At 46.4% G+C, this 15,525-nt stretch overlaps 1 protein-coding gene across 1 annotated transcript in view; it reads right to left on the bottom strand.

Annotated features, from left to right (window-relative positions):
• The window catches only part of SIM2 (SIM bHLH transcription factor 2), a 194,955-nt gene that overhangs the window by 140,649 nt on the left and 38,781 nt on the right, over nt 1–15,525 (bottom strand). The window contains exons 2-3 of the mRNA XM_088443125.1: nt 8,922–9,004; nt 6,211–6,300 (exon numbers count right to left, since the gene is read on the bottom strand). Of these exons, the coding sequence (XP_088299251.1) occupies nt 6,211–6,300; nt 8,922–9,004 (173 nt within the window). The remainder of the gene's footprint in view (nt 1–6,210; nt 6,301–8,921; nt 9,005–15,525) is intronic.

Below are 15,525 nucleotides of genomic sequence, written 5' to 3' on the forward strand. Positions count from 1 at the left end.
CTGTAACCCCCGAAAGTACACTCCAGTCCAAACCTAAAAAAAAATTATTTTCTGTGTTTGTGAATTGTGTGCGCAGTAGCCGCACGTGCATCAACAAAGTAGTGCCAAGCGTGCGCCTGTGTCATAAGTAAAGGGCCGGCTGGCTTGACCGTTAAAGGGTGCTGTAACCCCTGAAAGTACACTCCAGTCCAAACCAAAAAAAAATTATTTTCTGTGTTTGTGAATTGTGTGCGCAGTAGCCGCACGTGCATCAACAAAGTAGTGCCAAGCGTGCGCCTGTGTCATAAGTAAAGGGCCGGCTGGCTTGACCGTTAAAGGGTGCTGTAACCCCTGAAAGTACACTCCAGTCCAAACCAAAAAAAAATTATTTTCTGTGTTTGTGAATTGTGTGCGCAGTAGCCGCACGTGCATCAACAAAGTAGTGCCAAGCGTGCGCCTGTGTCATAAGTAAAGGGCCGGCTGGCTTGACCGTTAAAGGGTGCTGTAACCCCCAAAGTACACTCCAGTCCAAACCAAAAAAAAATTATTTTCTGTGTTTGTGAATTGTGTGCGCAGTAGCCGCACGTGCATCAACAAAGTAGTGCCAAGAGTGCGCCTGTGTCATAAGTAAAGGGCCGGCTGGCTTGACCGTTAAAGGGTGCTGTAACCCACAAAGTACACTCCAGTCCGAACCAAAAAAAAATTTATTTTCTGTGTTTAGCCGCACGTATATATCAAATCGATATAACATAAATGGAGGACCAAACTTTCTCCGATAAAAATAAAATAGAGAAAGATCAAGAACCACTTCCTCCTAGTGCTGAAGCTGCTGCCACTAGTCATGACATAGACGATAACATGCCATCAACGTCGTCTGCCAAGGCCGATGCCCAATGTCATAGTAGAGGGCACATACAATCCCAAATGGCAAAGTTCAGGAAAATGACCTTGAAAAAGACATTTAAATCAGCTGAAGAGAAACGTAAACTTGCCAATATGCCATTTACGACACGGAGTGGCAAGGAACGGCTAAGGTCGATCCCTAGTATGTTCATGACTAGTGGTTCAGCTTCACATGACGATGGAAGCACTCCTCCCACTAAAAAAATCAAAAGAGTTAAGCTGGCAAAAGCACAGCGAAGAACTGTGCTTTCTAAGAAGATATCACAAATCCCCAAAGAGAGTCCAAGTGTGGTGGTGGTTGCGATGCCTGACCTTCCCAGCACTGGACGGGAAGAGGTGGCTCTTTCCACCATTTGCACGCCCCCTGCAAGTGCTGAAAGGAGCACCCACAGTCCACTTGCTGATATGCAAATTGAAGATGTCACTGTTGAAGTACAACAGGATGAGGATACTGGTGTAGCTGGCGCTGAGGAGGAAGTTGGCGAGGAGGATTCTGATGGTGATGTGGTTTGTTTAAATCAGGCTCCGGGGGAGACAGTTGTTGTCCGTGGGATGAAAAAGCCCATCACGGTCATGCCTGGGCAGAAGACCAAACATTCCACCTCTTTGGTCTGGCAATATTTCTATCCAAATCCGGACAACAACTGTCTTGCCATATGTACCATATGTAAAGGTGAAATAAGTAGGGGTAGGGACGTCAACCACCTAGGAACATCCTCCCTTATACGGCACCTGCAGCGCGTTCATAAAAAGTTACTGTCAAGTTCAGAAACTTTGGCTCAGACCGTAAGCAGTCCAGGGACACCTAAATCCCGTTGTCCTGTTGTATCCAAGCGCCTGCAAACCACACCGTCAACTCCCTCCTCGTCAATTTCCTCCTTAGTCAGGATCGGAAGTAGTCCTGCAGGCCATATCACTGGCATGACTGACTCTCCTATCCGGGATTCCTCCGGAGGATCCTGCATTGCTACGCCTACTGCTGCCGCTGCTGCTGTTGCTGCTGCTGCTGGGAGTCGTTCATCATCCCAGAGAGGAAGTAGGAACACCACTACTTTTACTAAACAATTGACCCTCCAACAGTCCTTAGCGAGGAGGATGAAGTACGACAGCAGTCATCCTGAAGCAAAACGTATAACTGAGGCCTTGACTGCTATGTTGGTGTTAGACGTGCGTCCGGTATCCGCCATTAGTGCAGTGGGATTTAGACAATTGATGGAGGTAGTGTGTCCCCGGTTCCAAATCCCGTCTAGATTCCACTTCACTAGGCAGGCGATACCGAGACTGTACAGAAACGTCAGAAAAAGTGTCCTCAGTGTCCTGAAAAATGCCGTTGTACACAATGTCCACTTAACCACGGACATGTGGACAAGTGGAACAGGGCAGACTAAGGACTATATGACTGTGACAGCCCACTGGGTAGATGTATCACCTTACGCAGCAACAGCAGCAGCGTCACCAGTAGCAGCATCTCAGAAACGCCAGCTCGTTACAAGGCAGGCTACGCTGTGTATCACCGGTTTCAGTAAGAGGCACACCGCCGACAACCTCTTAGAGAAACTGAGGGAAATCATCGCCCAGTGGCTTACCCCACTTAGACTCTCCTGGGGATTTGTGATATCTGACAACGCCACCAATATTGTGCGGGCATTACATCTGGGCAAATTCCAGCACGTCCCATGTTTTGCTCACACAATAAACTTGGTGGTGCAGAATTTTCTGAAAAGCGACAGGGGCGTGCAGGAGACGCTTTGGGTGGCCCGAAAAATTTCTGGCCACTTTCGCCATTCAGCGACTGCGTGCCGAAGACTGGAGCGCCAGCAAACACTCTTGAACCTGCCCCGCCATCACCTGAAGCAAGAGGTTGTGACGCGGTGGAACTCAACCCTCTATATGCTTCAGAGGATGGAGGAGCAGCAAAAGGCCATACAAGCCTATACATCCACCTATGACATAGGCAAAGGAGGGGGTATGCACCTGACTCAAGCGCAGTGGAGAATGATTTCCGTGTTGTGCAAGGTTCTTCAGCCCTTCGAACTTGCCACACGTGAAGTCAGTTCAGACACTGCCAGCTTGAGTCAGGTCTTTCCCCTCATCAGGCTTTTGCAGAAGCAGCTGGAGAAAGTGAAGGAGGAGCTAAGACGGAGCGATTCCGCTCGGCATGTGGGACTTGTGGATGAAGCCCTTCATTCGCTTTGCCAGGATTCCAGGGTGGTCAATCTGTTGAAATCAGACCACTACATTTTGGCCACCGTGCTCGATCCTAGGTTTAAAGCCTATGTGGTGTCTCTCTTTCCGGCCGACACAAGCCTGCAGAGGTGCAAAGACCTGCTGGTGAACACACTGTCAGCTGAAGCGGAACGTGACACGTCAACGGCTCCTTCTTCATTTTCTCCCGCAACTGGGGCTGCCAGGAAAAAACTTAGGTATCCTAAGCAACCCGCTGGCGGTGATGCAGGGCAGGCAGGACCAAGTTTGGACATCTGGTCCGGACTGAAGGACCTGGCAACAATTTCTGACATGTCTACTGTCACTGCATATGATACTGTCACCATTGACAGAATGGTGGAGGATTACATCGGTGACAGCATCCAAGTAGGCATGTCAGACAGTCCATACCTGTACTGGCAGGAAAAAGAGGCAATTTGGAGGCCCCTGTACAAACTGGCTCTATTTTACCTGAGTTGCCCCCCCTCCAGTGTGTACTCCGAAAGAGTGTTTAGTGCAGCCGGGAACCTTGTCAGCGAAAGGCGTAGGAGGTTGCTTCCACAGAATGTGGAGAAGATGATGTTCATCAAAATGAATTATCAGCTCTTCCAGGGAGACCAGCCTCCAGAAGGTACAGAGGGACCTGTGGTGGTGGATTCAAGTGGGGACGAGTTAATACTTTGTGAGGATGAGGATGTACACACTGAAGAGGGTGAGGAATCGGTGGATGAGGAGGATGAGGATGACATCTTGCCTCCGTAGAGCCAGTTTGTGCAGGGACACATTAATTGCCAGCTTGTTTTGTGGGGGCCCAAACGAACCAATCATTTCAGCCACAGTTGTGTGGCAGACCCTGGCGCTGAAATGATTGATTTGTTAAAGTGTGCATGTCCTGTTTATACAACATAAGGGTGGGTGGGAGGGCCCAAGGACAATTCCATCTTGCACCTCTTTTTTTCTTTGCATTATGTACAGTTTGGGGCCTAGTTTTTCTAACTGCCATCCTGCCTGCCACTGCAGTGTCACTCCTAGATGGGTCACGTGTTTGTGCCGCCCACTCGTGTCGCTTAGCATAGTCATCCAGCTACCTCGGTGCAACCTTTTGGACATAAAAACACTATTGTGAGGTGTGAGGTGTTCAGAATAGACTGGAAATGAGTGGAAATTAAGGTTATTGAGGTTAATAATAGCATAGGAGCAGAAAAACCTACAAATTCTGTGATTTTAGCTGTTTTTATGCTTTTTTTCAAAAAAATACAGATCCAAAACACAAAACCCAGAACCCAAAACACGGAAGGGTGGTTTTGGCAAAACCAATCCAGATCCAAAACACGAAGAAAGATCCAGATCCAAAACCAAAACACAAAACACGAAAAGTGGCCGGTGCACACCCCTAATATAAACTCATATAAACTCATTTAAACTCATATAAACCATATAAACTCCACACAGATGGGCCATCACCAGGAATTAAATTCATGACCTCAGTGCTATGAGGCAGTAATGCTAATCACTACACCAGCCGTGCTGTGCAAGCTTTATTATCCTGGCTAATTTCACAACTTAACTTGACATTGATTTACAAAATGGACATCAAAAATGTGTTTGTTATTTTTAGGTAATTAGGAAGAGGAATATCACCCCTGCTGTGGCCACTAACGAGGAAGGGTCTCATTGTTTGGGTTGCAGATAAATGGGCTCATTCTTTTGATTTGGTTGCAAATGACCAATGTTGTCTTTTTTTGAGCCTGTGCCGTAGCCGTTGTCCGCGTGTGTTGCGATGGTGTTGCAGCTCTGGTTACACTGTGGTCTTACTAGCAGTGTGATTGCCACACTGCAGCCGTTTGGGTGCGGGGAGAGCGAGCATTTAATAAAACCTCACGGGCTTCTTATGGTACATACACACGGTCAGATAAAAAGCACAATATAAACGATAACGATATCGTTTATAGTTTAGATCGTCCTTTTTTTAGCCCCTTCCAATGACCAAACGACTGTCGATGCGCGGGCACAGATGATTGATATCGATATCGACCATCGCCCGTGCTTGCAGGCGATATCGACCAGGTTAGCCTGTTTACTATAGGGACCCGCGATCGTTAAGTTGTTTGGGGGTTGGTGCATGTGCTGGATGTTCGATATCGAACATCCAGCACATGCAGGATGATCAGATAATAATATCTGATCGTTGTCTGATCGGCCCGTGTGTACTGGCCATATGGCAGATAATTTGGCAATAAGAACGACAATGCTGAGGAATATTATGACACAATGCCACAAATGTGATACAAATAATAGACAATTAAAAAAAAACAAAAAAACAGTATTTAAAATATCACCCATGAAACTGGTTTATCTAAATTTGCCTAAACCATCACCTAAAAGTCTTTTTCTTTCCTCTTTTTTTGCTATACCATGAAGACTATGCAATGCATCTACAGATCATGGATAATCACACAGGGTCTGATTTTAAAGCTGGGCATACACTAAGCAATTATCGGCTAGATCCGCAGTTTATCGACGGATCTGGGTTGATAATCGCATAGTGTATGGCCGCGACCGATCAGCAATGATTGGACGGCTGGGCACGAGAAATCTTCCGACATGACCGACTGATTCTAATCATTGGTCGGTCGCACCTGGCAGTGTATTGGCTCTCAGCGGGTGACTGCCCAACATTTCCCCTGTTCCTTCCGTGAGTGCAGCCACCTTCACCATCATGGCCAGTTAACCCTAACATATTGATAGGTGCAGGAGATGTGACAATGTGGCGTTCACGGAGCATGCACACGTACGTAGGGCACAACGCAGGATCGCTGGTAATGCGTCTGTAGCCTATGACCCTTGCGCACTTTGCTAAAAATCACTAGATGCCGCCACATTCAAACTTGCACGAGGCTCAGGTCCACAACATGCAATCAATCAGGTGCATATTACTAACAGCCTGACACCTATGTACAAAGCTCTGCACAGTATATACGTTCCCTTCTTATCATCTATATCTAAAATATAGATATTTTTGCAAAATTAAATGGTATATTTCTTATTTTATTTTAATAACATTGCGTAAAAAATGTCAGCTCTTATTGTACTCACTGGTCGCTGGGTGAAATGTTAACTTACCTGTGATAATCCCAGATGTACAGAGGCCGTCTCGGAAATGTACATTATTTTTCCATCGGAAGCAACAACGAAAACAAATCCGTCTAAAGTCTGTGGGAAATAAAAGAATGAATTTTGAATTAGATGTGTAACTGCTTGTATTTATTAAGGGTTCGGGCAGCCGGATATCACATTCTGCCACCTGCCATTATATATTGATCCTAGACATCGTACAACAACTGACAAGAGCCCGACTGTGAGCCTCACGCAAAGCACCCGCAAGTGCAACGGCAGCCACATTTACTACCTGATACTGCTAATGCATCCGTACAAACCCATGCGTATAGTCATCCCGCTCGCTGTTTTCTCATTTGAAGCCGTCATCATGAATAAGAACATTTACACCTACCACATGCTGGGTGCAAAAGTTCCGTCAGAAACAGACGTCCAACGTCATACACGCACAGCATAATAGAACAGAATGGCCACACACCCGCGACACTCCCACATAACACGTCTCTTGCATGCATTTGCCCAGTTGACACGCAAACACTCATCTATGTACATATGGCGCGGCGCATGCGCAGTTTGCAAAAAACAAAATCGCTGGCTGCTGTCCGTTTTTGGTCTTCTCTGTTTCTATATTAATAATTTGTTAATTAGGTGTTAAGGTGCATACACACACAACGATTTTTTGAACGATTATCGTTAAATGATATCGTTTAACGATAATCCTTTGAAAAAATCGTTCACTGTCTGAGTCAAACGATGAACGATTATCGTGTTTAACGATTATTATGCGCGTTCACGTTTGTAGTTTGTAGTTCAGTCAGACTTGTCAACTGAACGATTTTCAGTAAGGGAATATGCAAAAATCGTTTGTAGTTCATAAAAATCGTTCATTACACTTTACAAAATCTGACAGATAATCGTTCACAAAATCGTTCAGGAAATCATTGGTAACAAAATCGTTGTGTGTGTATGCAGCTTTATAAACATGTAATCCTGGGCTCATTAAGGATGATTTATCTGCATTTTGTTTCTCTTATACAAACGTTGGGCTAGGTCTATGTATAACTCGGGCTATGGAGGAGAGCGATTTGGGGCAGCACCGAACAACTGGCCGGGTAAGGAAAGAACATTTTATCTGGGTCTATATAAGACAGAAATCTGCAATTATTACTTTGAAATGTATAGATAAAATATAAACGGTCATAATAAATATAATGTATATAAATGACATCATATAAATTTTGTATTTTTCTAGTTCTGCCTCAATAAAAATCCAGTCTTCTGCTTTTAGCTATGAGATCAACATAAGAAAAAATAAATATGTATTGATCATTGTAATTTGTACTTAACATTCCCCAGTGAGGCCAGTTATTTAATGCCCCAGTGGCTGGAGATACCGAGATCCAGCTATATCTGAAACCAGTCCTGCTTGTTGAGCAAGTGGCGCTCTGTCTACCGCCAAAAAGTTTAATTGAGTTTAATGACTGTATATCCTAATCAGCGTTCTACGCCTCCCCTCTCTGGAGAAGCCTAAACATTTAGTTTTGATTAAGCCATAAAACTAGTACAAAACGATATAGCAAATGGGGCACAAAAAAAAAGTCATTAAAAAGCAACATGGAAAACGGTCTTTATGAAAAACACATTTCATAGAGTGAGACTGTACAGGGTTCGGGAGAGATTACTGCAGCCTGCTATGTATTTTTATCAAATAATGGCAACATTCTATGCAAACCTACAGGGCTTTAAGCCACAAAATGAAAAATTGCAGTGGATTAAATGCTTCTGCGAGCACACACACTTGTATGCACATAAGCCATTAAAATCCCCATAAATATTTAGCCAGGGTGGAATAAAAAATAAAAAATTGCCAATAAATGTATGGAGATATGAGCTGTTATGCATTATGCAACTTTAAAAAGTTATACTATATAAAATGATGTTTTCACCACACTCCCCCCCCCCCCAAGCTAGGAATTTGGGAATTTGTCAGCGACATTTCTTGTCCCCAAGCTGACAATTGAGAAGGAGAGGACTGTTCAGACAGCGACATGTCAGTCTAACGTAGGCCACGGCTTTGTCTAATCAGCACCTTTGTTAGTAACTGGTACAGCGCTGTTTGAGTTTTAACCGCTCCTAGTTGTCAAAATCAGGACAACAGCCGCAGCGACATTGACGAGAGACGGCTCATGCGAACCACCAGGGATAACCATAGTTCTAGATGAGGGAGGAGAGGTAAAAAATACACCACTAGCTGCATACACAGAAGAGTAGAGCCATACCTAGGGATAGCCATCGACCATCGATGGTTAACAACAATCAATGGTTAACTGCTGATGGTAGATGGTTTTGCCATCGATGGTGGAGATTCAATGGTTCTCTGCCATCGATGGTACAGAGCCCCGTCAATTTTTTTTTCTTTCTATTTGACATCTGGATACGGAGCCTAGCTCCGCCCCCTCAATATGATCCACAAAGCCCCACCCCCACCTCTGATTGGTCTGCTGCCCGTTACGTAATAGAGCAAAGATGACCATCAGTGGGCGAAGCCATTGATGGTTCCCATGTCGATGGTTTCATACCTTTGAGGTTAAGCACCGATGATTAACCCACCGATATCCATCCCTAGCTCCATCTAACTGCAGGGTCCTATAGGTGCTACATGGGCTGCTGGGAGACCTACACCATCTGAGCAAACAATAGGGGAAGACATATAATACCTGTAGTAAATGAGACCCTAGTTCCTTTGCCACGTTATCCAATGGTCCAATTCTTGTTGGATGCCCCCAAGCGTCTCCGAGCCCTAAAAAGGAAAGAACAGGCAAGGTCAGACCGCAGTGATACAATAATAGCTCAAACAGTATATGTGATAAATGATGTGTTCCGGTCCTGCAGGCTGTTCCGTGTCTTTAGTTCTCTCCCCTGTGTCCCAGAATGCCAGGCACGGCCACGATGACATGTCACGCAGTGCACCGCACAGGCATTCTGGGAGACAGTGGGATGGTCTTAGGGACAGTGGGAGGCGGTGATCATCATGGTGCCGCCGGATTGATGGCTCAGTGTTAAGCCGCGGCCCGAACACTGTCAGTGATTGACAGTACAGGCTTTACTGTCAATCACCGACAGTGTTCAGGCTGCGGCTGAGGCACTGACAGGCCCTGGCGGGCAGCGCAGCGGTATATAGTGTAATAAGTCACTGTGATTTATTGTGATGCCGGCTGCGCCCTTACAGCTTGGCGCCGTATGCGGCTGCGTACCTGGCGTAACGGGCCGGCCGGCCCTGGTGATAATGTAAGTCCTAGGCTGCCCCCGCATGGACTGATACTAGATCAGCAAACGTAGGTGACTAAGGTGGACAACATCGAGATGCTCTTCCCCTGCAAAATGGCTGGATCTCTTCTGAACGGCTGGGTCTGTAATTATCTTTACTGATTTTCATTAAAGCCACAAAAGCTAATTATTCATGAAGTAAAAACAACATGGTAGTAAGGCCCTCATTTACTGACAAGTTTTACCACCAAAACGAGTGATAAATGTCACTGTGTATGATAATGGTGCTCCAGCCAATCAGCTCCCAACTGTCATCTGTTCTAACAGTTGACAGTTGGGAGCTGATTGGCTGGAGCACCATTATCATACACAGTGACATTTATCACTCGTTTTGGTGGTAAAACTCCTTAGTAAATTTGGGCCTTAATACTGCTAATGCAAAAGTCCTAGTGAAGCTACTTAGGATAGACCCAGGCAGCGTACACGGATGTCTTGTTGTTTGAATAAGGATCATTTTAGAGTCCTTAGAAGGGAGCCCTTTGCCGAAACAAGGCTTTTTCAGAAGCTCTGTCCCGGCGCCCCAACACTAATAAATGCATGTTGTCATTTTTCATTACCGCAATGCGAGTTGGGGTGTGATTAAAAAATTAATTTAAAAAAAAAAACCGCATTAAAAAATAAGTATGGCCCTTGGAGGGAGATAGAATTTGAGTCTAACTCTCAACTGTAAAATGCGTTTGTTTGTAACATGTATACAATTCGCTAGACTTCCTAGGCTGGTGGTAATCACGAGATGCATCCAACTCAGCAAGAGTAGAATATGGCCTCATTTACTCCTGCAGACCACAAAAGCAAATGCGGCTTACGCCAGGAGATGTAGCTTCAAAGTGATAGTACAAAAATGCCCCAAAATTAATATACAATACAGTACATTTGGACAACACACAATTACAAAATCAATTCATTTTAGTCAATTAATCACATTTAATATACATGCTTTATTAATGCGGAATAATGGGTAAAACCAAGGAATGGGTATGAAGTCCCGGCGGCTGAATAGCCACCGGTTCATATCCTGGGGCCGGCAGGCTGAAGGGAGGAGATCCAGACAGTGCAGGCAAGTACCCTATCCCTACCCCTCTCACCCCCTAACCCTAACCCTCCCTTAGTGGTGCCTAACACTAACCTCCCCCTCCTAGTGCCTAACCCAAACCCCCCTTACTGCACCCTAAGCCTAACCCTCTGGGGGGGTGCCTAACCCTAACCTCCCCTCGGGGGTGCCTAACCCTCCCCGCTAGGGGTGCCTATCCTTAACCTCCCCCCCAAAACCTATCCCTAACCCTGTTACGCTCCCGAAATCTAACCCTCCCCTCCGTGGCTAACGCTAAGGGTGACCCGTACTTACCTTGTACAGGCTGGCGTCCTTCGGCATTCCAGCATCGGTATTAAGATAGGTATTGGTATTTCAACTCCTATCTTAAGTCCCCTGTCGGGATTTCCTTGTTGGAGACGTCGGTCTCATTATTACATCACAATACGAATGTATTTAAATAAATTGTAGCTGCAATATTACTGTAATATTCGCATAAATAAGATGGACTTAGATGCCTTCAGCCAAACAGTTGTGGTGACCAGTTGCCAACATTATCAATTGGCATTTTGCACCAGAAGTTGAGAACCCGCAAGTAACCCGTCCCCAAACATGGTCAGCATGGGATGCATTTTGCATGACCATGTCCCTTACTGTACTTCTCCTCGCCCCAGCCCTTTGGTGCAAGGAGATGTATGCATGAAATGCATCTCAGTCGACATGGCTAAATAAGCATAAGAATTGTGGAAGGACGTGCCACTGAGCAGGGATGGCCATCCGTGGGATAACCAGTGATGGTCAGCATCGATGGTATCATTGGTAGGTAACCACGATGATATATAACCATCAATAGGTTAACCATCTATGATTTCACCCACCTATGGTCATCCTGCTGTATTACTCACCAGGCAGCGGGCCAATCAGAAGTTGGGGTGGGGCTTTGCGGGTCGCATTGGGGGCATGGCTAGGTTCTGTGTTCTGGTGCCAAGTAAAAAGAAAAAAAAAATGGGGGGGGGGGCCTCTACACCATTGATGATGGAATTGGATCTATGTCATCGATGGCAAAACCATCTGCCATCGGTGGTTATCCATCAATGGTTGTTAACAATCGACGGTCGATAGCCATCCCTATCACTGAGTGTCTCTCCTGCACGGAGATTTCATATCACAGTATAGACTCTGCAAATACACTGTATCCCCTCCGCTGTGTACATTATATACTCCACTGCCACTACTATGTAAATGTTTATGTATATGCTTCACTACACAGCACACCACCTGCATTAACCACACACGTTCCTGGATGGATCTGCTTGAATCTGTTAACAGGGGTGCTGAGAGGGGTGCGGCAGGTACTCTTTACCCGAGCTCGGGCCTGTTGCAGGGACCCGACGGGGGCCCAGGTCCTGCAGCCCCCTCAATCACTGGTGGATCACTGGCGGATGCAGTGCTTACTTTGGACAGGGAGAGAGAGAGGACTGCCTGCTGCAGCAGCCTCTCTCCCTAGCCCAGGACACACACTTAGGGCCTCATTCAGAGGCGGTCGTTAGATACAAGCAGTCGCTCTGAATCAGGGCGCCCGCTTGCATCCTGAACGGCCACCTCCTTGTCGATCGTTAAGCTGTGGGTTACCACCCACAGCTCTAACGACCCGACCGACATGGGTGATGGTCGCGATGGTCAAGACCATCGCGACCATCGGGGCTTAGGGTAGGGTCTGGGCACTCATAAGCCCCAGGGAGGTTCCTGCTCTATTCGAGCAGGAAGTTCCCTACTGACATCAGCAATGATGTCAGTGGGGCCGCCCCCAAACGGCAAGCGTTCCGACAGGAACGCCTCCATTTGGCCGGGCACGCCCCCGGCCCGCCCAGCAAACGGGGCAAGCTGTCACTCAACATCGACAGCTCGGCCCGTCTGCTGCGAGACCCCTAACGACTGGAATGCCTCCGTTTAGCTGGGTCTCGCGTATGCGCGCGTCGGAGCCGGCTCCATCCTGCGCATGCGCTGTGGGGCAACATCGAGTCGGTTGTGAGTGCTCAGTGCTCACGACCGACTCTGAATCAGGCCCTTATTCCAGAGCTACATGCTTCACAATTCTCAGACACTACAATCACACATCTATGTTCACCTATGCTTAATTATTAGCAAGGATGGTAAATAAATAGCTTGTGCCCAGGGTCACTCAGTGCCTGCTGCCTACTGTCATGTGCTGAGAGCAGCTACAGGCATTTAGAACATGTGCTGTAAATGAAACTTGGCCACAGCTTATCTTGTTGTAATTGTAATTATTTTACTGCATCTACAGATTTATTTTTGTGCTAATTGGTTAATAAAATAAGTGACACAATTACTAATTTAGGGCATATTCACTAATGTCATAGCCATTGCCTTAACTAGGGTGGTGCGGCCAGTGCCACCGCACAGAGCGCAACAGCCCCTGAGGGCAGAACACAGGCCGCCCACCTCATTCTCTCTCTCTGCTGTCTGCTGGCGCTGGGCAGCCGCTGCTTAAAGTGTGATGCGCGGCCGCGGTGCCCAGCAGTGTACAGGAGCGGAGGACAGTCATCCGCAGCCTCCCCCATGTGACAATGTGACATAGGCCCGTATTCAGTTGCCGGCGAAAAGTCCCAGACTTTTCATCTGCCGGACTTTCCGCCGTCATCGCTAGTTTTGCCTCCGCAAAAGTATCGCGCTCGTCCCCGCTATTCGCCCTATTCAAGTGCAAAGGACGTGAGAACGCGTCCCGGCAAAACTCAGATTGGCGAAAAGTCCTGTCAGATTTGGGGAAATCAGCCTGACACCCCCCAAAAGATGCACTGACATAGGGATCACTATGGATACCCCCGAATAGCCCTGCTGAAGGTATTTAAATTAGGGGTGAGCGGGTTCGGTTTTACTCGGATTTACTCGGTTCTTATCGCCACTTTACCACAAATTCGGATTTATTATATTGGCTATCCAAAACACATGATAGGCGATAGCCAATAAAATGCCGTTTAAAGATCCGAGTAAATCCGAGTAAAACCGAACCTGCTCACCCCTGATTTAAATGCTCTCAATAGCTGCTAATTACCGTATTTGCACAAGTGGTGAAGAATAGCCTTTAGCAGTGTTTTTTGGCTAAATAAGTAGTCCCAGCAAATTTGGGGTACATGAACATGGGTGCTAGCATGGTTAAAAATCGTTAAAGTGATGTTTTATAAAACACACCTTCTGCAAACAAAAAAACACCTGGGGCAGACTTGGGGGACCCGGAGTCTATTTCGCTAGTTTTTAAATTTGTCCCCCAACTTTGGATTTTTTCATCCCCAAAACGAAAGTACTTTTTTGGGGTGATCTAAAGTATTTTTTTTTAATGCAGATTACCTTTGGGGGACTGTCCCAAGGATGCAGGGGTGTTGCCGTAACTTTGCACCCCAAACCCCCAATTCTGCACTTTTTTCCACCTCCTTTCAGAGGCGAATCTTTCCTGCTGGTTACAAGGCGCAGACTTTTTGCACCTGCGGAAACTCGATGGAATTGAATACGGGGAAAAGTTCTCGCCTGGCGAAATGACATCACCGGCAAGAACTTTTCACCGAGAATGGCTTTTCGCCGGCAATTGAATACGGCCCTTAGTCTTAAGCTGGCCACACACTAGACCAACTTGCATCCAACCAGCTAACTAGTTGATTGGTTGGAATGAAAATCTGGTAACGGATGGGAGTAACTGATGATCAGCAATTTGCTCCTAAATGTCAGAAAACAGATGAAAATGGTCGTTCAGACAAGTTTGTTAATTGTTTGATCTAAACAATTTGTTCAAAGAACAGTTTTTGTCCATTTCCCGGCGTTTGGGAGCAAATTCCTGATTGTCATTTGCTATCATACCTTACCAGATTTTTATTCCAAGCAATCAACTAGTTGGCTGGTTGGACAGATAATCTTTAGATGTGTGGCCAGCTATAGTCTCTGCCTCCTGAGTACCGATGCTGGCAACCTAAAGCCCTGGCTGCATCTATTGGGATAGGAGAGAGACGTAATTGGGTCATGACCTCTCCCCACCCAAGGCTCCCACAGTTCCTTGAGTGAAGTCACTCTGAGGAGCTGCTGCCGTTGGTTGGGTCGGGCAGGGAGCGTCGCGCTGCCCAGCGCTGTGTGGCACTCAGTGGACACTGGACAGAACCTGCCAGGTGAGGTCACCCCCAACCCTAATGTGTAAGGGGGGTGGCTGGGATGGGCTTTGTACTGTGTGGCACAATGTGTAAGGTGGGGTGGCTGGGCTGGGCTTTGTACTGTGTGGCACAATGTGTAAGGGGGGGGTTAATTTGTACTGTGGGCATAATGTGTAATGGGGGAGGGATTTGTGCTGTGTAGCATAAAGTGTAATGGGGGAATTTGTACTGTGGGCATAATGTGTAATGGGGGAGGGATTTGTGCTGTGTAGCATAATGTGTAAGGGGCACAACGACAACTTAGCGTAACGTGTATAAGGGACACTACTATGTAACTCCTTGCTACATGCTCATTCGTCCCCATCTACCCCATCTGTGTCACCCAGTTTGTCTTCCCCCACCTTTTTAGAATGTAAGCTCTCACGAGCAGGGCCATCTACCCTCTTGTGCTTCTCCTTACTATAGTGTCATTTACTTCTTACTCACCACTAGGGCACCTAACACTTGGTTGCTTATGCTCTGTTGCTTATCTGGGTGATATGGTCACTAATGTAGCAATATATATTATCCATGTCCTGTATTGTATTGTTCTGTAAGTCACTTGTATACAATTTGTTTTTGTACTTTGTAAGGCGCTGCGGAACACTTGTGGCGCCATATAAATAAATGCTAATAATAATAATAATAATAATGTAGTGTGATGTGAATAAGAGGCATTACTTGTGGCGTAATGTGAATTGAGGTACTATAGTGTGGCCATGCCCTCTCCCTTACGAGACCATGCCACTTTTTTGGCCCACGCGCCTGCTC

This window comes from Taudactylus pleione, unplaced genomic scaffold (genome assembly GCF_031769625.1).
Source record: "Taudactylus pleione unplaced genomic scaffold, aTauple2 ptg000327l, whole genome shotgun sequence".
NCBI lineage: Eukaryota > Metazoa > Chordata > Amphibia > Anura > Myobatrachidae > Taudactylus > Taudactylus pleione.